This window comes from Pundamilia nyererei, unplaced genomic scaffold (assembly GCF_000239375.1).
Source record: "Pundamilia nyererei isolate P.nyererei 1_Seehausen unplaced genomic scaffold, PunNye1.0 scaffold00082, whole genome shotgun sequence".
NCBI classification, from domain to species: domain Eukaryota; kingdom Metazoa; phylum Chordata; class Actinopteri; order Cichliformes; family Cichlidae; genus Pundamilia; species Pundamilia nyererei.
The window spans coordinates 2,549,005-2,572,029 of record NW_005187483.1 but is presented as its reverse complement, the minus strand read 5'-3'; the positions used below and the strand labels follow the sequence as shown (position 1 = coordinate 2,572,029).

General features: G+C 41.2%; 3 protein-coding genes across 7 annotated transcripts in view; 2 read left to right on the top strand and 1 right to left on the bottom strand.

The window, feature by feature from the left end:
• The window catches only part of gpat2 (glycerol-3-phosphate acyltransferase 2, mitochondrial), a 174,874-nt gene extending 172,533 nt beyond the window's left edge, over nucleotides 1-2,341 (top strand). Inside the window, exons 23-24 of the mRNA XM_005738287.1 lie at nucleotides 671-714; nucleotides 2,225-2,341. Coding sequence (XP_005738344.1) covers nucleotides 671-714; nucleotides 2,225-2,341 — 161 coding nt within the window. The remainder of the gene's footprint in view (nucleotides 1-670; nucleotides 715-2,224) is intronic.
• A 2,086-nt stretch (nucleotides 2,342-4,427) lies between these two features.
• fahd2a (fumarylacetoacetate hydrolase domain containing 2A) lies at nucleotides 4,428-14,455 on the bottom strand. Of its 5 annotated transcripts, none has more exons than XM_005738259.2 (8): nucleotides 13,934-14,455; nucleotides 12,044-12,309; nucleotides 11,586-11,802; nucleotides 10,504-10,563; nucleotides 10,251-10,413; nucleotides 7,628-7,736; nucleotides 7,038-7,125; nucleotides 4,428-4,966 (listed from the first exon to the last, which is right to left on the bottom strand). In XM_005738259.2, exons 2-8 carry the CDS (start codon nucleotides 12,307-12,309, stop codon nucleotides 4,904-4,906), a joined length of 966 nt encoding a protein of 321 aa, XP_005738316.1. In that variant the 5' UTR covers nucleotides 13,934-14,455; the 3' UTR covers nucleotides 4,428-4,903. The 5 variants fall into 5 exon arrangements, with proteins under 5 accessions (XP_005738316.1, XP_005738320.1, XP_005738317.1 ...); XM_005738263.2 differs by having other exon boundaries at nucleotides 12,044-12,274; XM_005738260.2 differs by having other exon boundaries at nucleotides 13,997-14,455.
• A 52-nt stretch (nucleotides 14,456-14,507) lies between these two features.
• LOC102212542 (putative aminopeptidase W07G4.4) lies at nucleotides 14,508-22,307 on the top strand. Its single transcript, XM_013912176.1, has 16 exons — nucleotides 14,508-14,572; nucleotides 15,374-15,415; nucleotides 15,504-15,594; nucleotides 16,305-16,453; nucleotides 16,557-16,665; nucleotides 16,955-17,082; nucleotides 17,150-17,249; nucleotides 17,442-17,517; nucleotides 17,611-17,696; nucleotides 18,351-18,455; nucleotides 18,694-18,769; nucleotides 18,846-18,964; nucleotides 19,050-19,133; nucleotides 20,502-20,559; nucleotides 21,536-21,717; nucleotides 21,808-22,307. Exons 1-16 carry the CDS (start codon nucleotides 14,562-14,564, stop codon nucleotides 21,940-21,942), a joined length of 1,551 nt encoding a protein of 516 aa, XP_013767630.1. The 5' UTR covers nucleotides 14,508-14,561; the 3' UTR covers nucleotides 21,943-22,307.
• Nucleotides 22,308-23,025: the final 718 nt, after the last annotated feature.

Sequence of the window (23,025 nt, the reverse complement as noted above, 5' to 3'; positions counted from 1 at the left end):
GTCCAAATCTGCCTGTCTGCCAGGAATTATAGCTCCACTCAGGACTCAAAGTTGAGGTGCAATCCAACTCTCAAAAAGTTGAAGTGATCTCCAAATCACTATTAATCAATCAAACTGGTGGCATTTTTCAGTAGCTGTGAACAGAAACCTGATGTTTGATGCAATAGGAGGACTCTCTGCCTGGCTGGAACCAACCAAATCCAATCATGTAGGAGGCAGAAATGTCAGTTCATAAAGAGAATTCACTGAGCCAAAGACATGAGTTATTTAAAATTAGGAAATGGAAAAAAGTAGCGCAGACAGGTTGAGGTCTCTTAACTGTGACAAAGTGGTTTACATTTGACACTCAGGTCAAATAACCTTTAACCTTTCCCACCCCAGAGGTCCCTGTGCTGGTGCCATTTTTGGTAGGGTTGCACTGAGAAGTTTTAAAGCAGCATTTACACATGAGATCAGTGTTTACAGTCCCATATTTATAAGGCTCTAATAAACTCTCTAATTCACAGTTGGAAGTAAAATGATCGATAGAACAATCAATAATAGTGTCTCATTATAACCTCACTGTTTTTAAATGAACCTGTAATGCTGTTATCACAGTCTATTTCTGTTTTTACATTTTCTCCCATTCTAAGTTTGGACTAAAGATTAAAACATCTTTCGATCTCTGTAGATGTGCTGCGGTTCAGCTTCTATGTGGAAAAGGCTCCTCTAAATGTTGGTTGGTTGGGATCAATGATGCATCACTCTAATCCTTCCATCTCGAAACTTCAAATATCATAATTTTTACTGCATTCATTTCACAGCTGCAGTTCCTTTAGACTTTACACGCTAAATATATGACCCCCTTATAAAAAGTGATTTGTGATTATAGGTTTTTCTACCCGGAAGAATTTAAAACTACTAGACTCCTTTCAGTAATAAGAACGTAACCTTGAAAAAGCCGCGTGTTGTGGAGTGCAGGAGTTATACGCGGAATAGGACTTATTTTAACAATGAAGCATTGTTTTGATCTCACTGAAGGATATTATGCTGCATATTTTGCTGGAGTGTATGAAGCAACAAAACTTGTTTTTTTGAGGAATCCTCTGTGGCACATTTCTCTTTCTTCCCGTTGGGTGTGAGATGACCTGATATGAAAGCACTCTACCAGGGCACAGTGAACTCTGGATTAAACAGAAACTTTGATGAGACTGGATAAAGGCCTCGTGTATATTGTGATAGATCATCATGCCGCTGCAGCTTTCAAGTCTGCGGATGTTTTTTTTGTTTTTTTCTTTTCATAAAATGAAAGTTGGAACGCAGCAAATGGTTTGTCTTGCAGATGAATATGAGCCTCTCTTATCTCCATCTGCTGCGATTCTGCAAACAGCAGCAGGGAATATTGAAGAGAAAGAAGGGCACCAACTTAAACTCCGAAATCTGAACAGAAACGCAGGATTTTCCAGAATGATTTATTGTGTAGCTTTTGTTTAGTGTTGGTTTTATTCATGTAAAGGAGTAAAAAGCACCGTATAAATGAATGTTACTTACTTTTACCTTTTGTTGTAGGAGGTATGATTTTCAGAAGAAAGAGCAAAGAAGCAACATTTTTATCCCTACTCTACCACTACACCAGCCTTTCAACTCGGCAGGCAAAGTGTCTGCTCCCATCAGTCTTCTCTTTCAGTCTGCGGGTTGGGAATCGCGGTCTTTTTAAAAATAGAGCATCATTGACCCATTTATCTGCAAACATCTCAAGAGGCAATTATTAAGTTTATTATTGAGGTTATCAGTCAGAAATGGACCTTTTCTTCATCTTAAGCCTCCGATGGTAAGGCAGGGGGAATTCTAAGATCTCCAAGTTGAAGCAAACAGGAAACGTGCTTCTAGTTTTTAGGAAACTTTAAAAGAAAAAGGAAGGACAACACAATCTTAAGTTTGCCTCTTTCATTTGGCCTCATTATTTCAGACCTTGCTAAGTGAATTAGGTGATGTTGTTTATGTGAAATCTGTAGCTTTGTTTTTCTCTTTCATTTTTGAAGCGTTGTTGCTTTGGGAGCTTTTTGTTTTTATCCGTCTTATTACCTCACTGTTTTTTATTCAGCCTTGTGCAGGAAGCGCTTTGATGAAGATAAGAAAAAAAGCTGCGCACTCACTTTGTTCAAATAAAGGTTACTAAATAATAAGCACTGTGGTTGCGATGCTACTAACGTATCTGTGTTTCTGCTCGTTATTTTCAATTCAGGTCCTCTTGGAGGAGTGGCAGAAGGGAGGCGTCTTCCTGGCTGTTAGTCCTTTGTTCCAGTTGTCAGAAAACAGGCAGAAACTGCACCGCTTCATCTCTCAGTACCTCTACAATTAATACATTTAACTGAGCAGCATGACTCAAGGCTTCAACGCGGCTTTGTTTTCTTGCAGAGTCTGACCTCATCCTCTGTTTGTATCAAGGGAGCCCGTGTTCAGTTAAAACAGATGCATGCTGAGCCAGGACGCTGGTGTCTTTAGGTTAATTGCATTTTGATTTTTCAGTGATGAGACATTGATTTTAAGTTTATCTTTAGTAATAGCATTTGCATAAAGCCGCAGGAGAGGAGGATTATTAAGTCCCTGTAATCAGTTGTGAGGACTCGCTGTAGGATGACGCTCGTTGGTACAGTTTGCGCATCCACGCATGTTTATGTTGTAACGAAGGATGCATCAAGTTTTGTCTGTTCCATGAGAAAATATTTGTTTGGTTCTTTATACTCAAATAAAAGTTCCTGTGTCATCATGACTTGAACAAAAGCGCAAAAAGTTCACTGTGTACAAACTAAACCAACTACAGCTCGCCTCTGTCAGTGCGCCCCAGGGCACCTGTGGCTACAATGTAGCTTGCCATTGCCAGTGTGTGAATGTGTGTGTGAATGGGTGGATGACTGAATGTAGTGTAAAGCGCTTTGGGGTCCTTAGGGACTGAGTAAAGCGCTATACAAATGCAGGCCATTTACAGCCCTTTAAAGTAGTTTATTAGTTATTAGTTAGTCTCTTGCACACAGCCATGGTTCTGAGCTGCTCTCCTTCTGGACATAGATCATTCAGTGCTGAGTCAGACCTCTGGAGAGTCTGTATGTCTCACGTAGACCTTTTGACATTAAGATGCAGAGACAAATCGATGGCTTGCTTTAATGGGGACTTGGAGGCCTCTGTATTTTGGCGTTCACAGCTGACTGTTTGTACAGTCACATGCCAGTGCAGCTGTTTTTACTCCTTCAGCGAGCACAGAACACAGCCGCAGTGGTTGAGCTGCCATCGGCCGTGAGAATCTACTGCCCTCTAGTGTTGAGCTGAGGATACTGAGTCCTAAATAGTTGTGGAACTGGCCTGTAGCCGTGGCCCACTCGGAACAGAGATTAAATTAGAAGGTTTGCGTTTGAGTATCTGTTTAAGAGCAGCTACCGAGACTTAAAACAGAGGATTTGCATAATAAGAAATGTGAGTTTTGAGGACTGTTTTCCATGTGAGCTGCTCTCACGTGGAAAAAAGAAAATCATGAACACCTTTAAAAACAAACTAAAAACAGGATAGGGATTGATTGGCTGTGGCATTTTGAAGTCGCAATTCAGACGATGCAAAATACTTTTTTCTGAGTTATTATAATTATTATACAGTTGCCAGTGGGGGTGAACTAATTTAGCATTTTTTCCATTAATTTCTGTGAATATGTAAGTCTGATTTCATATTCGAGGTGTTCCTTTAGTCTTCATAATAAAAAGCTAGAAGAGTGCTGAAGATTCCCTCTGCACTGCGCATGAAGTGAGGCTGTGGATCCAGAATAATAGATGGATCTGGGTTAGTTTGTTTTCTCAAGAACTTCAAACAGTGTCTCCAAAATTTCCTTTAAAGGGTCCTTCCACAAACTCGTGGATCCAGATTAACTCCAAAGGTTTATCTTGGGCCAATCCCCGCCTTCAGTAAACACTTTCATGCAGATCTTTTCATAACTTGTTTAGTAATCCTCTTGGCAAACAGACAAACCAATCACGTAACATCCTTGGATGAGATGAAAATCTCCTCTGTGACTTGTGAAGATTGCCTGAGGCTGAGGTTTTTTTGTAGGGTATTTTGAGGTTAGCGAGACACTGAGCTGCAAAGCACTTCACTTTGTTCAACAAAAAGCTAACTAATCTTAAACTGGAGCAGTTTACAAATTATAAGGGATACAGTGGTCGAAACGTAGCTGCCAGTTTGAGGATGTCAACATGTCACACTGCTGCAAATTGTAAACAAGTACACTGAATCCATCCTTGAAGCTCTGTCAGACATATTTAAAAGCTGCTACATGAGTCGAAACACAGATCGAAGTAATTAGAGAGATTTTTCTCCTGGGCAGTAAAAAAACCAAAAAAAACCCAAAACACACAGTTGGAGGCAGCATTTTGTAATTTCATTAATTTCCACACATCTAGTAATCTGTTTTCCTTCTTTTATGGGAAAGATGATGTTCTTTCACTTCTGACTGAAGTTTTACACGCAGTCTTTGATCCTGAATATTAAATCATAATTAGAAATACTTTTTACGTCAGTGTCAAAATACTTTTTTATTTTCACATAAAAAGAAAAATCAGTAGGTTCACGGTTTCTTCTGCACAGCACGAGTGGGCGGCTGCTGACGGAGGGTATTTTTTACAGCTCGTGATCACTCTGAGGTTGAGTCACATAATTACTCTGTTTTGTGTAGTAAAAGAAAATAACACATTTTCTCTCCTCACAATTACTGAAGTATCATGAATAAAACATTCATCAGGGAGTTTTACATATCTACTGATGGTTTTTTCACATTATGTAAAAGGGGAAAAAAAACTATTTGAATAGTAATTCATTGTGAGGGTGATCAGAAGGTGCAGTTCAGCGGCTGGTGTTCATTCATGGATTCTCTTCCCAGGGTCTACACCACTTTGTTGATTATAGAACCTAACTGTTCTATCTGGCACTCCACCACGTCCCCCTTCTGGAAGAAAAAAATGTTTTAACACTTAATTAAAAAAACACATTTCAAATCACTGCCTTATTATCTGTTAGTAATTAATGAGGGAAAGGACAATATAGTCCTTTTATGCCTCTTTTCAGCTACATTTTTTAAATTCTTTGCCTTTACTAAAGTGGCTTTGCATTGATTCACAGTTTAATTTTTGTTTTCTGTTTTAGCTTCTTTCTCCAGGAAGAGCCTTGCAGCAATATAACAACCACAAAATGTCAATGAAATTAAGCGACTTGCAGCAACAACAGAAAAAATAAGTATTAGCAATGCTAAGTAGGCAGGTCCTGAGCTGGCTCAGCTTTGCTGGCCTCACATCCAAAACCACTGCTTCTCATATGAGGGAGTGGCACGTTCATTAGATTGTTACCTAGGCAACCAGAGCCTGGCCATTAGTGACCTACTGTCGTCTACAATCAATTTATGTGTGACCTAAGGCTTTATTCTGATTGGCCGACCTTTGTAAACCAAAGGTTTGAACAGATGTGTGGAGATTCTGTGCTCACACGTGGAAAAGAAAGTCATCACAGGAGACTTTCTTTTCCACGTGACTGTAAGCGCCTGAGATGACAACATTAACCCTCTGAGGTCTTAAATCATCATCAGTTTCAACCCTCAAATTTAACCTGAAGCCAAATTCTCAACTTAGGTACTCTGAAAGAGCCATTTTTTCTTTCTTCACCCCTCAGCTGTACGGCTCATGCTGTATTACCATCGCCCCACAGGATGAGCAGGTGTCGTGGACACGCATGTTTGTGAATGCGATGACTCGAGAACGAGGCGGCGTAGGAGTTTGAAATTGATACCGTAGTGTTTTATTAAATTATTCTCCCAAATCTTAGCAATAAGGGAACAAATAAAACAAGAGCACTCAGAGAGCACAACTGCCCCCAAAGGGCAAATGCTATACTACAACTTTGATGTTTTATTATGTTTTTATTACAAAATGATGATGTCAGCCTGTTATATTATCATTGTGACATCGTAGGATGTTATTGAAAAAATAAAGTGTGTTATACAACTCCCTCTATGCCCTTTCACGTGATATGTTACTCATTATTTATGATTTCTTGAAAAACGTTTTCATGGTCAAATACTTATTCAACCTAGGTACTCATGACCCCCAAGGCCTGGTATCTTGTTGTGAAGTTTGAAGACGACTCATAAAAAATTATGGCCACCCCAATTTTCTTTACAGATTTTCACATTTGGTCTGACAGACTTTTGTTTCCAAAACCTAGAGATAAGGTCAAGTTATCACTTCTGATTACTTGAGCCCTGCATATTACTTTGTTGCTGATGGTTGGTTGTGAGCGACCTTCCTAACCCTCTAATGCAGGAGTGTTGAACTACAGTCCTCGAGGGCCAGTGTCCTAAAACTTTTCTGTCTCTGCTGCAACACACCTGAATAAAATTAGTGAATTTTATTCAGGTGTGTTTACTCAAGCAAATTTATATATATGTAAGTGTTTGGAAAAATGTACTTCAAAAAGTGCTTTTATTGCACCATGTTCATTCACTCAAGAGCTGCTGTAGCATGAATCAAATGGCTGAATTTCTGCTTCAGCATGCAATCAAGTTCAAGAGTCTTGCTAATGATCTACTAAATTTATTCAGGTGTTGCAGCAGGGATGCATGTAAAGGTTTCAGGACACTGGCCCTCGAGGACTGGAGTTGACACCTGTGCTCTAATTTAGTACCCTGTCAATCATCTGTATCCTGTACTTATTGGTGATCATTTCATGATTTCATGAACTGGGCTCAAAAGTTCTTGAATGTCACCGACTTTCTACAATCTCTGGTTTCAATATTGCTGCCACTTCTTGGGTAAGACTTCTGAGGGTTAACGAGCCTTCTTTGATACCATACAGAGATAAGAATAGAAGGGAAAAAGCAGTCTGATAGATATTACCTGTGCAAACACCAACCTCATTATTCAGTACTTTTACCATGTTTGATAGAGGCATAAACCACATTGGTAACAAAACATGTCCAGACCAGCTGTACATGTTGCGAATCCACTTTTGTCAGACTATAAAATCACCTTGAGAAAGATGGGCGGCTTTCTAAATGCACCCACGCCTGGAGGAGTTCCTGTCAGAAACACATCGCCTGGAATCAATGTCACAAACCTATCAGGAGGGGAAAAAGCACAGAGTGGAATATCAGAAGAATTACCATCACTTCAGCGAATTAGGATTTTCTTTCTCGTCGTCGCGCAGTATAATTTCAGTATTCATTTAGATTAAGCCGGAGCATGCGAAACAATATCTCCCACAGATTATTCTGCTGTCTGCACAGATCCTGTGAAAGGTGCTGTGGGCTGCCATTATTAAGAGAATAACACAGGCATTATCACCGGTAAGTTGAGCGAGAGTGGGAGAGGTGTTGTCGTCTTAAAATCTCAAATCAGATCAGAGAACGCTCCAGCTGGTCAGGGTGCCGGTTGGGGTGGATAAGTCTTAAATGAAGCGTGTAATTTTAGCTCAGAGTCGGCAACTTTTTGTGGCTTCATTTCTTAACTTCCTGGAATCTGAACTCTCAGCTTGAGTTACTCAAGCAGAAAAGAGTACTCTGTTATGTATATGAGTACATAAACACACAGTATCTGAACTTCTCATTTATGGAACTTACTTTGAGACCCAAGCGACAAGCGCTGCGGTCTTGAAGATGATCTGATCCGTGTTGCTGTCCTGGACCGTGTCTCCATTAACCAGGCAGCGGATGCTCAAGTTATGAGGATCTGAAGGAGAAATGACACATGAAGTAGTTTCCTACTTGTGACTTTAGGCCTAAAGATAGGAGACAAATTTGTAGGGAAATAATTTTATTATTTTAAAGAAGCTGGTGGAAAGTAGTCTAAACAAATTTATTAGACCACCCGTCATGAACACACTATTATTTTTTCAAGAGTACATCTGCATCGTGGATAACAACAGTTTTTATGTTTTAGCATTTAAATATCATTTCTGACCTGTAGACGGGGGCACTGTCTTTTCAACAGTGCACTACAGTGTACATGTGATCACTCAGAACTTTCTTCTGTGCAGTGATGTTTACACAGACTAAACTCATACATTCAAAATGCCCCCGACAGCATAACACAGCCACCTCCTCTCCCTGCAGTGGGGTCAAGCATCTAGGCTTTTCCTTTAAATTGTCACCCATCCGTAGAGGGTTTTAATTGCTCAGCTGCCTCTGTTTTACCTGCACGCAAATAACCAAAGTAAGAGGACAACGACACTTGTGGAGGGTAATTACTAATAATAAAAATTATGTAATTATCATTTTCAAACAGGCAGACAAGCACACTCGACCTTTAAAGAGCGATTTTCATTCTAACTAAACTTAGACTGACGTGGTCTTTGACAGCGACGGTGTTGAATCATTTTTCAAGTGTGTTGTATAAAAGAAAAGCCTCGTCTCTCTGAAGAGGACATGTCAGCACGGCTTAGTTTTGCAAAGTTGCATCTGAACAATAAACAAAAAACTTCTGAAACAATGTCCAGATGAGACAAAAGTGGAGACATCCGGCTGTAATGCACAGCACCATGTTTGGTAAAATCAGCACCCTGTAAACCAGGGGTGGGCAACTCCAGGCCTCGAGGGCTGGTGTCCTGCAGGTTTTAGATCTCACCTTGGGTCAACACACCTGAATCACATGATTAGTTCGTTACCAGGCCTCTGGAGAACTTCAGGACATGTTGAGGAGCTAATTTAGCCATTTAAATCAGCTGTGTTGGTTCAAGGACACATCTAAAACCTGCAGGGACACCGGCCCTCGAGGCCTGGAGTTGCCCACCCCTGCTCTAAACTATGGTGATGGAGGGGTGATGATCTGGGCTTGTGGTCCATCCGGAGGCAATTAAATGTCACCTTCCGTAGACGTGGGCACGCTGCTACCCTGCTCTGCTCCTGCACCATCTCCACACCACATCACAACGTTTGGTTATTTTGTTCTGCCCCGAAAAAAGTGAGAATGTCATCAGTTCTGATTGTTTGTCTGTCTGTTTGTTAGCAGTCTAGCATCCACAGTTCTCAAGAAATTATCTGTGAATGTAGCGCCAATGAGAGCTCGAGCTGATTTAACTTTGGTGAATTTTGGTCACACCAAATGTGAAAAATCTGTAAAAACGTCAATATTACAGCTTAGCTGCGATTCACACATACAACATCTGACATATACGGACTGCTTTACAGCACTGATGTGGATTTACATCTTTACTGTTGAGTTCAATAAATTTAGTCTTCATCCACGAGCCGTTTGTAACATTCACAAATGAAAGCCTGAATGGTAAATGGTCTGTATTTGTATAGCGCTTTTACTAGTCCCTAAGGACCCCAAAGCTCTTTACACATTCAGTCATCCACCCATTCACACACTGGTGATGGTAAGCTACATTGTAGCCACAGCCACCCTGGGGCGCACTGACAGAGGCGAGGCTGCCGAACACTGGCGCCACCGGGCCCTCTGACCACCACCAGTAGGCAACGGGTGAAGTGTCTTGCCCAAGGACACAACGACAGAGACTGTCCAAGCCGGGGCTCAAACCGGCAACCTTCCGATTACAAGATGAACTGCCAACTCTTGAGCCACGATCGGCCAGAACGAATGAACTGAAGCAACAATGTAGCGCTCATTAAAAAAAAAAATTATACAGAACACAATGATGAAGATTTATTGCAGTTAAAGATGTTTTTTTACAAGCTACTGAATGTGTACCCAATGTTTCACAACTGCATGTAACAATAACCATTTATAGTATCTTACGCGAGTTTTTTACTTGTCAGCTCAAATAATGGCCGTAACCCAAAAGCAAATATCAGCGATGATCGCCTGTTAAGCACAAACATCATCGTGGGACATTTTTATGTGAACATCTCATCTTTGAAAATGGATATTATGATGTGATGCAGGAAGATTCTAGTCTGCATATAGAAGTAAGAATTTCTTTGTTTTGTTATTAAACCGTTGGTAGCAGAAATTAAACCGTGGTGAATCGTAAACATGATGGCCCACATTTGACAAGAATGTTTTTAGCCTTTAGAAATCCTAATGGTTACCATTATCATCTGGTTGGGGCTTTCATGCTGCTCCCATCAGCTACAAAAACAACATTTCCTCACTGAATTGCAGCTTGTTAACTCGGTGAAGCTGCTGGCGTACGGAATCACAGATAATTGCATGAGTCACCAGATTGTCTTTAATTCCCCCTTTCAGCCTCACGCTTCCTGCTGCGGATGCTCGTTCTCTCACCTGTCACGGTGTCAGTGGTTACTAAGGCTGGGCCGAGAGGACAGAAGCTGTCAAATGTCTTTCCTAGAAGCCACTGCTTCCCGTTACGCTTCATCTGCCAGTCACGAGCGCTGACGTCATTGGCCACGGTGAACCCGGCCACGTAGGAGAGAGCGTCTTCCTCCTAATAGAAAGAGGAGTGGAAATCAAGTCAGAACAGCTGCTTCGCCAAGCGTGAAAGCACCGCGGCCTTCATTGATGCTGTGATGCTGACCTTGATGTGTTTTCCTCTTCGTCCTATCACAAAGGCCAACTCCACCTCCCAGTCCACCTCCTTCAATCCCACAAAAGGCCAAGATGATGTAAAAACGGCGTCAAGAAGCATCACATGTGTATTTTTTAGCATTAATAAATTAAAGTATACTAAAAACAGCTTGTTTGTTTTTTTATGCAAGTGTTGTGCTGTTAAATTATTGTCCTGCTCACATCTATCAAAGACAACAAAAGAATTAATTTGATTGGTTAAATTTTAATCAGGCACTAAATGTGAAATATGTCACAGGGCCTACTTTTAATGGCTAACGTAAGGAGTCCCCCAAATCTTTTCTATAATACTTTGGTATTTTCTTCACTCTAGTCTGGCTTGTCCAGACCAGATTCCTACTTTAAACAGTGACCTACTCAACCTTTAACCACTCATGTAAAAGTATTTTTCCATTAAAAGTAAATGTTAATGTGACAACTTTCAAGGGATTTGAAGTTCAAAGCTAGAGAGATGCACTTCTACACAATCCTATCCAATTCGCATACTGTGAGATCAGTATGTAGGCTGCTGATCAGCAGAAAAGGTCGCGTGCAGTTGACTTCAGTCTGTCTGCAGTGGTCAAAGTGTGTGAGCTGTGCAGACTTGGGCTAAACAGACACAGCTCAGGGTGCACTGACTCTTTGATAACATACATTATCAGCTCAATGCAGTCTCTTCATTAGTTCTGCTGTTTGAACTAAGGAACAACACAACCCATTTGATAAATATGACAGAGATGACCTTTATTATCTGCACACCACACTGCCTTTAACGCAGATAACGTGGGTCTGTGTCGTCTGTAAGGCTACATTAGATGTGTTGTGTCCTTTGAGAGTAATTCTGGATAATAAGAGCGGAGATTTCAGGCTTGTTTGAAGTCAAGGCTGATAAAAGCTAGAGGTGATAGCTCTTGTGGTGGTTTTTGCTCAGAGATCTTCAACAATCATCTTACAAGAATTTTATTTATTTTTGTCTTTTTCTAGATATAACTTTGACTTCTTTTGAGTTAGCATTGTTCTTCCTATTAAGGCCTCTGTCAGTCTTGCCCTCACCTGGCTCTCAGAGGGCAATATGATGTCATCGTACGGCCCTGTGATGGCGCTGGGAAACTTGTTGAAGATGATTGGTTCTTTGGGGATTGGAGCATTTTGTTCCAGGCAGTGGTCGCGGTAGTTCATACCCACACATACCACCTTCTCTGGACCTGTCACTGGAGACAGCAGCTGGATGTCTGCTCGGTCTACTACACACTTACCGGATGCCAAAGCTCTGAGGATGATGATGAGGAAGACTGGTTTTAGATGATGTGGAAAACAGAAGTTGAACAGATGACCAAGCTTGTTGACGTATGTGAGAAAGAAGATTGTGTTAACTGAAAATACTAAAATGATGATGATTTGAGATGAGTGTAATCAAATAAGCTGATGATTGAGTCATTTGAGTAGAAGGAGCATAAGGCAATAGTATGGCTGTATTAATTAATGGCTTAATGGAAGAGAGTTGTTGACACCTCTGTGCACACTCCAGGCCCTTGTCTCCCAGCTCCAGAAGCTCTCTCATTGTTGACGGCATCGAGGGGTCAAATGCCTTCAGATCCACCACACTGTGCCCCTCACCTTGCTCCACTCCCACCCTGATGCTTGCTCCTTCACCACGACGTCGAAACTGCACCAGACGCATCGCTGCACCGCTGAGTCCTCGCCTCTGCACGTCCACAGCTTGCCCCCGAGCGATTACACTCCTGAAGATGCAAAAGGAGCGAAGAGGAAGTCTCATCTGTTCGTGTGAGAAGAAGAGGAAGTGGAAACAGATAGTAGAGGTCATACCTGATCCTTCAACAAATGCACAGTCCGAAGACATGGATGGTAGTTTAACTGATTTTGTGTGAATAAACATGAATAATCGTTTTTCTCTATATGTTAGCCCTCTGGTAGATTGGTGACCTGTCCATGGTGTAGTGTGACTCTCACTGGGATAGGCTCCGACCCAACTGTAGCCTTGAATTGGATTAGAGAAATAAGATGGAGGACTATAGCTTCATTTTCCTGTTGTTAGCTGACAGGAGCGGCGCCTGGTGTGATATGCTGCTGCTGCTGCTGCTTCAGGTGTGCTGTGCACAGAAGTTCTTCAGTATACACCTTGGTTAATAAATGGTAAATGGACTTGTTCATGCTGCACAAGGCCGGGCGTCATGGACACCCAAGTTTGTGAATATGAAAACTTAAGAATGTGGTCGTTTTCTGAAAATCACCTAGGATTTTAACATTTATATTAAAGGTGCAGCTACTAGGAGGCTGTAGTGTAGCACTGGTGACCACTACCATTTTCTACTTTTCTTGAGCAGTCAGTCAGCATGTCTCATTCTCTCACACACACACTCTCTTTTAAATGTAAGTGACTTCTATCTAACATTCACACACACATTTACACTCCAATTAAGACTGACACTAAGCTTTAGTCTGAGATATCGAAATCCACCGACAGTAGACCACCTGAGCCACAGCTGAACAATGACTGGATATTTGATTTAAAGAAAATAAGGCATTTTCCCCCAGAGACCTGCCTAATATGACTGGATTGTTTCCCCCTCTATTTCTGACCATTCTATGTAAACTATAGCGCTAGCTGTGTGGGAAATCCTAGTATATCATCAGTTTCCGTTTATAATGCAGTGCAACGATTCTGTCATGCACTACTTTTCTAATATTCTCCAGATTCTGACTTTTAATGCCTCAGTCTAAACTCCTTTGTTGTAGAGACCCACCTTTTAGCACATCCCAGCACACCCACTCACTTCACCAGATGCACCTTGTTTAGTTCTCTCACCTTTGATTGGGTGTGGTGCTTGTCCTTGATTGCACTCACCTGTCACACATTATATGTCACACAGTACATAAGGACTGCATTCACTCTTTCCTCACTTCCACACGGGGCGGCAGCTGAGCATTGGCAGTCCATGTGTGTCTTTGTTTCCTTCCTTTTTTTGCCTTATTTATTTGAGAATAAAAGGAGTACCCTGAAAATAATTCTGCATTAGATGGCTGCTTTTCTTATTCTAACCGGATGAGCCCATGAAGCTGATTGCTTCAGCCCTGAACCTTCCTCCCTTCAAAACACCTTAAACTCTTAAAACTTGCGTGAACCCTAACTTTTCTGAGAACCGGCTGCCATAATGGAACAAGTGCAAATTAAGTTCGCTAATCTGCACAAAATAATAACACGTAATTATCTCCCGCTGTCGCATTATAATAGAGCTGCAAGTTGTAACCACGGTGGAAAAAGCAGCTTCTCTGTGCAGCTTCTGTCCCTAGAAACGGTACCTGCAGCCTGGGATGATTTGCTTATCTCGGAATTTTTTTTAAAATCATTTTTAACTCTTATTTTATACTAAAACACTTACAGAACAACCGTGACACCTACTGCTTCCACTTCGACCTTTGCACTGCCTTCAGTCCATACTCACCTCCGCAGTTTTTGCAGCTCTGCACAGAAAACACTACTTTTAGCTACTTCCGGTTAGCTTTTGTAGTCCGTCAGCTCAGTCTCGTCCAAAGCGAGATAAATCACTCAGCCAGCGACGGAGTGCAGCCACGATTATCATTTATATCATTGCTAGTTGTAATTTATATATATGTGTGATGTAATCATCTAAATTGAGCTTTTGGCTTTTTAATGAATCGGAAGTAGAAACTACAAATCCCTGCTGTGTCCTTATTGTGTTTTGAAGTACAGTAGGAAATTTGGCGGCCTGGCTAACTTAAATTTAGACATTTTCTACAACAAAACACGAAATAAATTTACAGCACATAATTTTGCTGCTTAACCACACACTGAAACCAGCTGTTTAGTGTCAAAGCTGCATTTATTAGCCGACCCAAAAAGCACTTTACGGCTAAGCTTGTCTTTATCTTGCAGCTACGGAAGTCCCTGAAGGCAGCGTGAGTGGATCATGTGACCAATTCCTAACCGGTGTAGGAAGGATCATTTAGGCTTTTCATCCTGAAGGTAGCAGAGCAAGACGACAGAAAATGTGCACCAGGTAGTATTTACGTTTTATTTAAAATTCAAAACGGCTAATTTAACGGTTTTCTGACGTGCAGCTTTCTGCCGCATGCGCAGAATCGGATCCAATTTCAACATGTTTTGTATTTTAACCCACAAATAGCAGGCTGTGAAAATAAGATATATTTTACTGTAATATAAACTTAACCCTCACGTCAGTGGTAATATAGCAAAAAGGAGGCCATATTAATCCACGTGTCTCACATAAACGCGTAGTTTTAAGTAGTCGTAAGTAGTAGTAATGATATTGCTGTGAGTGTGATTACTTGTTTTATTAAGCACGTGTTTAACTGGCTTTGCACACAGCTGCATGATATTGAATTTATTGTTTTATGTGTTATTTATTTAGTTAAAATGTGGATAAATCCGAACCTACCATCCTGCTTGCAGATATTTATTCATATCTAGTTTTCACTTTCGGTTACTTCCCTTCTTCTAAGCGTCATATGATGCCAGAAGTATCTGACTCATGTGAAATGAGTCAGTCTCGTGAGCATTTTATTCCCTGTAAAGCGCAGGTTATTTGCGAAGTCTGGAGACGGTCATTTTAGCTCAAGCAACGAGATTTCTGGCTTCAAGTGACATGGACAACCAAAGTCTAAACGTGTCTACCGCCACAGGAAATGTATTCTGTGACACTCCTTAGCACCTGTAGACAACACAGAACCTTGGCCCACTTTTTTATCAGTAGCCTGCATTATAAAAGACTCTGATTGTGCAACTCTGTCTTCTGAGATATCGTGTTAGGCTCTGCTGACATTGCAGTTTCTCTCTCCAGCGTCCAGCCCATCCAATGGACGAGCGACCTCAGGAACCAGAAGTAAGTATCAGGGCCCCACTTCCTCTTTGACTGTCAGTTTTTATTCTTTTTATTCTTTCTTAAAAGACCGTTTGTTTCTTCTTTCTAGTTTTGATGGGATTGTTTTAGTGACCCAGAGCCATGAATCCCTGCCCTCTGAACTTGAGTCCCTGAAAGCCCCACTGCAGGACTACAGTGCTGTAAGAGTCCGACTCTCTTCTTTCGACTATATATTTGCTTGCAGTTGTGCAAAAGATGGGCATGGAAGCTGGATTAAAACAATAGGGTTAAACAAATAAGACCACATTAAAATAAACTTGAGGAGAAGTTAAAATAAGGAGAAAAAAGGTACGTGTCAGTATATTTTCATGTTTTATGTCCTTGGAGAATTGTTACAAACTTAATGAAAAAGAAAGCAAGTCATGGCTGGCTGATCTCATCGGGCAGGGCATTCCAAATCTGATGGAAAAACACTTTCACATTTAAACCTTGTCTGAAACTTTCTATAAGGGCGTCACCAAAGCAAATAAAGGGCCAAATGAAATTAAATCATCTTAAATTGAACCAAGTGATTGGTAATCACAAGATCCACAAACCAAACAATAATCCCAATTTAAGCTACATTATATTAGATTTAAACAATCACTTTATTAAATCAGCACAGTTTTAGCAGATATTCGTCATTATATCTTGTTGTCATTCCTGCTACATTAGTGTGAAAAAGCATCACACAGTCAGTCTGTTATGTTACTGTGACAGTAAGAAGTTAAGGAAGTGTGATGGATGTGAGCAGCTGCATTGAAGGACCTGAAATTGCCTGCCCTCTAAACCTCAGTGTGACAGTGACGTACTGCAGTCATGGTACTACTACTGCCCTCTACTGATGCATTGTGCTTTGTGGTGATTCTAGGTGGACAGCGGTCTGGGGGAGGAGGTGGTGGTCATCAAGGTCCCTGGCCTTCCTGGTAACCGCTTGGTGTTTGCCTCCACCGGCCCTGTAAACCGCGACTACGATGATATCAGGCGCTTCAGTGATGCAGCAGTCAACGGGATCCAGCGGTCAGTTGAAGGCAGCTGACTTTTTTTCTTCTCCTTCTTTGACTTGAATTGCTGGTTTACTTCCATGTTTCTTACCTCATGTGGTGTCTGTTTGCCCTTTCAGTGCCTTAAAAGCTGGCATGCAGCGCCCCCTGCTGGTGTGCCCTCCACACGCAGACTACAAGAACAACACCTTGGTGGCTGCGCTCGGAGCCCTTCATGCACTCTACATGGTGAGAAAATATCTTGATTGATGGTTTACCGTTTGCCAGTAATGACAGGTTTAGTGTATAAGTGCTATCATCCACGTATGGAAATCGAAAGGTGTGTGAGGTGGACACAAGCAGCTGCAGACACTACACACAGTCACTCTAGAGACGCTGTCTGCAATCATAATGATGCTGTGGCCAAGTTTAGAAATTGTATTCAGATAGTTTCCCTGTATGGAGCCATGAATTAAAAACAAGAAAAACGTATCTGTGTGCAAAAAGGACACTCATTCACCCTCTTTGTGCCCAAAAGCCTCTTGAAGTGAGAGAGAGCAACGTGAAAAAAAATGACCACAAGGTGTGTGTTCTGGGACTGTGGGCAGCGGAAGAGGCTCGGGGAACAAAGCTGGTGGAGCTGGCTAATGCTCTGGAGAATGGGAGGTGAGTCAGATACTTGAACTCATTGTCTGCACACGTTTCCTAAGCTGACCACATTTGGCCCCCTCAGACTGGCGTACCGTGACATCGGTGGATCAGACCCTGAACGTATGGCTGCTCCTCGTGTGGCTGATTACGTCCAGGAACTCTTTAAAGACAGCCCTGTGAAGGTAAGAATGAGTATTATTACATCTATATTCTGCTTTTGTTTTTTAAGAAAAATTCAGAATTTGGAATTTTTGTTGATTTTCAGTCTACAACTTTTTTTTTTTTTTTTTTTTTTTTAAATTTATCTTTGGTTCTTCTGTGACAGTTTAATCCACGTTTTCTCACCTCAAACCTCTGCGTTTGTTCACCGTCAGGTTGAAGTGGTGAGCGACCTGAAGACTCTGGAGAAAGAGTATCCGTGCCTGGCTGCGGTCAACCGCTGTGCCAACAGTAAGATGCCACTGACCCACAAAGCTGTTAAGATGTTTTTTTGTTTTTTTTTTTAAAGCTATCAAACTGGTTTAATGTTTTCTTCTTTTGCAGGTGTACCCCGTCACCAGGCCCGAGTCGTCAAACTGCAGTACTGCGGAGAGGGGCCGATCGAAAAGACGCTCATGTTGGTGGGAAAGGTGAGACTACACTCTTACGTGTCTGCCCTTGAACCAATTAAATCGCTTTATTTAAATATTATTCATATAACACCAGATCATTACAATAGTCAGCCCAATGTACTTCATATTATGAAGTTGAGACCCTACAAGATGATATTAAACCCAAAATGAAAACCCCCTCAAATATCATATAGTCATATAAAATGTGAATGTTACACCATTTAACCTCAGAGCCCATGGCATTGACTAATTTCATGCCCACAATGAGCAGATATAAGCTTGTGATCAAAAGTGTATTTATCCAGATTAAAATGTCTCTCTTACAGCATGTTCAGAGTTTAGCACCAGCTAAAACAGAGAGCTACTTTCTTCAGTGTTACAGATTTGCTGAACACTTAACTGCTTAAATTGGCTGTGAGTTGCCAGGTTGTGTTGACAGATGGGCTAGAACTGTATGTAGGGTGTAGATTGTTTACTACATTACATATCCAATCTGGTAAACACCATAGAGGCGCAGATGCATATATTAGTGATTCGTAACAGTGTTTGATTATTATGGGAGTTAACAGGAAGAATAGCATGCAGGAAGGTGTCAGGTAGGAAATCAGAAAGAAGTGGCGGGTATTCGTTTGTACTTAGTCAGCAAATGTGCCTCTGATGTGGCGTTTCCAGGGTATCACCTACGACACCGGTGGAGCAGACATCAAGGCTGGTGGCATCATGGCCGGGATGCACAGGGACAAGTGTGGAGCTGCTGCTGTCGCTGGCTTCTTCCAGGTGAATAATCGCCTCTTTGCACCTGAACAATAAATACTTGGAATAAATATTCATCACTTGTGACTCGGCTATAAATCAGCTCTGCACGCTGCTGAGTCACCGTTAATAAAAACCTTATTAGATGCACAGAGGTGAATATTTCGCCTCCCTGCAGTCTTCAGAGGGCTGCTATACATACTTAGATTTGATACATTTTAAATGGGGGAGTGAAACTTTTGAAACTCCTCTTGCTCTTCAGATCGTAGCCCAGCTGAAGCCACAGCACCTGAAGGTTGTTGGCGTGATGGCCATGGTGAGGAACAGCGTGGGTGCAGGTCAGTGGGCTTCCATTTGTTTTTCCACAATATTTCTGTGGAGTCTCGTCAGCTGACATTTTTTGATTTTACTCAGATTGCTACGTGGCGGATGAGCTGGTGGTTTCCCGTGCGGGTCGTAGGGTGAGAGTGGGAAACACTGATGCCGAGGGTCGTATGGTGATGGTCGACCTGCTCTGCGAGATGAAGGAGAAGGTCGGAAAGCTTGGGAGACATCTTTAGCTGTTAGTTTTCAGTTGCATTCCTTCCCAGCGTGACCTTACCTCTGCTCTCCACACAGGCAGTAAATGAAGTTTCTCCGCAGCTGTTTACTATCGCCACTCTGACTGGTCACGCCATCAGAGCCATGGGACCCAACTACTCTGTGAGTACTGCTGAAACTCAGACAATATCTTCAAGAGCTGTGTTTTTATTCAAGAGCATGTTTAACAGTTGAAATGAACCATTTATGTAAAGCCTCAAGCAGTTATAGCTGCTCTCCCTTTAAAACAAATTTCTTTTGATTGAGTGCTCCTTGCAAACAGAAGGTTTGAACAGCAGGCTAATGGGACTTCTGTGCTCACGGCCAGAACGGCGTGCCTGAGCTGAACATACGGAGGACATCTGCTCTCACTGACTTGTAGCCTAAAGTTAAAAAATAAATAAATAATAAAACAGATTGTTTAGAGTAATCTGAAGATGGAGCTTTTGGCTTACAGGGTTTCTTATGCATACACTAACTACTTTGGCAATGTTTAAAATGAGCATGCACTATTGTAACAATTTTTTTTTTTTATCAATACAAAACAAAAAAACAGTCTGAACACATTCCTCAAACCCAACCCACCCTACCCCTAGAAAACCAGATCAAGGATATGAATATAGTCAGACATTATTAACCTATTTACTCAATCGTGTATAAAAATATGTTGTCATGTTGTCATTCTGTCACATGCATTCAGTACACCAATACTGCTCTGTGTTAGTAATGACAGCTTCCATGCTTATACTATACAAATTATATAAATGGTTGCCAGGTAACATAAAATACCTCTAGTGTTGTATCTGATCTAATTTAATTCAATTCAGATTTATTTATACAGTGCCAAATCACAAAAGCAGTCGCCTCAAGATGCTTTATATTATGAGGTAAAGACCTACAGTAATAAGAGAGGAAAACAACCCTCTGTGAGGAAGCACTTGACAACAAATCCTTTCATGGAGAGAGAGTGAGCCTTCTAGCCAACAGAGATAAGAAAGCAGTCACGTTCACTTAGAGAGATATCTAATGGGGCCACCCCAAACGGTGAAATCAATGGAGATGGATGTGCTGTTTGTCCACATTTTAGAAAACAAGCCAAAACATACAACAGTGGTCAGGATCCTCCGCATCAGTCGCACGATGATCAGCAAACCAATGACCACTATGTACAAGTTTAAACTGGACTACAGTTTGCCCAGTTGGGTCTGAGGTAGATTCTCCCAAATCAGTTTCCCAGTTTGTTTTTAAGATCTTCTAAACTAGTCAGGTGATGCGTATTGAGAAAAGCATGGATTTCTCTTTGTAATCAAGTTGGCATTTAGAAATCTGACCTAAATTTGTTGTTGTGGTACATAAACGGTAACAGTCTGAATTCTGAGCTAAATGAAACAAAGAATCTGTGACCCCTCCTTTATGATAGGGAAAAAAAAATAAGGCAGTGTTTTAATCATCATTGTTGTACTAAGTTAAGTTTGGAACTTTTTGATTTAGATCATCATGGATAACGGACCAGCCCATCGCAGCGGGAACGCTGCTCAGTGGCAGAAAGGTGAGAAATATTTACAATTATAGATCTACTTACCTAAGGCTTCTCCAGCTCTTTCAGCTGGAGCTGAATCATTTTGTTAACAGTTGAGTTAGTTCACCTGTTTTGCCAGGTGTACAAACCAAAACAGCCAAGACAACTTCACTGACAGAGGAAACACTGAATAACCAGTCCTTTGGTTATTTTAACTGTACAGATGATGCTTTGAATTACTGTTCTGCTCATTTCAATTACAGCTAAAACCATTATTCAATGAATGGACTCCTTGATTGCTGCATATTTACTCAGATACTTTGGTTAATTGGATTTCAATATGTTTTAAAAAATGAATTATGTTTGCATCGAACTCAGTTGAGACATAACTTTAGTGCAGACTACAGATTTATGGGACCTGATTTAGGGTCTAATTAATTAGAAAAATCTTCCCAGATCTTTACACAGACTGTCTAAAACAGGGCAGCCTTTCAAAGCTTATTTATATATAAATTGAATCATGTGACCTCTTTAGAATCTGTTTTCAACAGCTTTTAACTTTTTTTTTCTGGTGTAACTATTATTGGAGCAAATTATAATGATATTGTCAGTGAGACCACTCCTGTTGGCCTAGCACGTTTTTGTAGTTTAGGCTTTCATAAAATTGCAGTACTACCGTTTTCCCAGCAGATGCTGCTATTGTAAGAATTGCAAATACTTGAAAAGAAGTAAAAGCACATTGCTTCATAAACCTCTTTCCACCAGTGCAGGGTCCTATCTTGTTCCTGTTTCATGCATTCAGCCCACACCACTATAAACCTGCTGATCTCATAGCTGGAACCACTGATGTTAGCTGCGGGGCTGCTGCAAGATACCACTGATAATGTCTGCTGTGACTTTCATTCTGTGAAATGACCCTACCTTCTCCTATACTAGCACAACGTTGCCTTCAGTTGGCAGACCGCTGCCTTTGATTTACACTAATACATGGCCTTCTCCCTTGCAGCCGGAGAGGTGCTGGGCGATTTGTTTGAGGTGTCTACTATCAGGCGCGAGGACTATGAGTTCCACAAGGGCCAGTCTGAGTACGAGGACATCCTTCAGTGCAACAACCTGCCGTCCTCTGCTACACCTCGAGGACATCAGACACCTGCAGCTTTCCTCATCATGGCTTCAGGACTTGACAAGGTGCTTGCTGATTTTATTCATCTGCTATTCATGTGAAATGTGTGCATTTGTGTGGAATGACCTGTGTTACCTTGTGCGTGCCCACCACAGCACGGCGTGGATTCTGAAGCCCCTCTGCCGTACTCCCACATTGACATCGCCGGGTCCAGCGGTCCTTTCCCAGGTGTACCAACAGGAGCCCCAATCGTCACCATGGCAACCAACTACATACTCTCTGATCTCTAAACAGAGAAATTTAGTCTCTGCACTTAAACCCTGCACAAATTTCTTCCCATCCAATTACAAAAGAAACACCTGCTACAGCACTTAAAAAATTAAAAATAATCTGTCCTGTTTGACATGAATTAATACCTCAGACTGCTTTTCTGTAAGACTGTTTGCTGCTTCATATCCGAATCAAGTGTCAAACCAGCCTGTCAAGTGGCCTGAATCAGTACATTCTCAGGGGTTAAATGGCCGTGCAAACGTAACATCCTTTTCTATGTGTGCCTGTATGTATGCACCAGACTTTAGATGTGATTTGTGTAATTTGTGACACCATGTGCTTGTCAAACCAAGTACTTCATCAATAAAAAGGTTTTTGAGGTCTTTGTGTTCTCTCAACGTAACTTGTTTTCTTACAAGGAGGAAGCCCCATTTTTATTGCCTTTGGACCAAGTTTAAAATAAAAAAGGAAGTGATGGATTTTTTTTTTTTTTAAACTGGAAAATCCTAACTGATGTTCAAAATTGTTGCACTTGTAGTAAACCTATTTTTAAAAAGACTAGATACATTTAGCTAACTATTAAGCTTTGTAACATTTTGAATAGTTAGGTGATAGCTACAGTTAATTTACACATTTAGCATGCAAAACAGTCATATTACAGTGGTCATTTTATATGACAAATCATTTTGTTGTTTATATAGAACAAGTACTTTGGATGTGAAGATTAGCTCCCACTTTGATTTAAATTCAATACTTTGTCACTGAAAAGAAGTCTAACTACAGATTGAATCTGACTGATACCATAATATAAGAAAAAGAAGTTAAATCACAACAGTGTGTCTCAGTTTTGTTTTGTAGTAAAATAAATTGCAGCTGCTACACTTTGGACTTACATTTTAAGAAATAAATGTACTGCTCATTGCCCAGATTGTCCTGTATATATAAAACAAAGTTGTTGTTTTTTTTCTTTAGATGAACAAGAACTTCCATCCATTCATTCACTTCCGCTTATCCTTTTCAGGGTCGCGGGGGGCGCTGGAGCCTATCCCAGCTGTCATAGGGCGAGAGGCGGGGTACACCCTGGACAGGTCGCCAGTCTGTCG

What these genes read in the sequence shown, in the direction of transcription:
- fahd2a (XM_005738259.2), bottom strand. Translation starts at nt 12,309, where the DNA reads ATGAGACTTCCTCTTCGCTCCTTTTGCATCTTCAGGAGTGTAATCGCT. An exon ending in GGCCTGGAGTGTGCACAGAG is followed by an intron (nt 11,803 to 12,043) that starts GTGTCAACAACT and finishes CATCATCCTCAG; the next exon opens with AGCTTTGGCATCCGGTAAGT. An exon ending in GAAGAGGAAAACACATCAAG is followed by an intron (nt 10,414 to 10,503) that starts GTCAGCATCACA and finishes TCTTTCTATTAG; the next exon opens with GAGGAAGACGCTCTCTCCTA.
- LOC102212542 (XM_013912176.1), top strand. An exon ending in CCCTTCATGCACTCTACATG is followed by an intron (nt 16,666 to 16,954) that starts GTGAGAAAATAT and finishes TGTGCCCAAAAG; the next exon opens with CCTCTTGAAGTGAGAGAGAG. An exon ending in CGCTCATGTTGGTGGGAAAG is followed by an intron (nt 17,697 to 18,350) that starts GTGAGACTACAC and finishes TGGCGTTTCCAG; the next exon opens with GGTATCACCTACGACACCGG.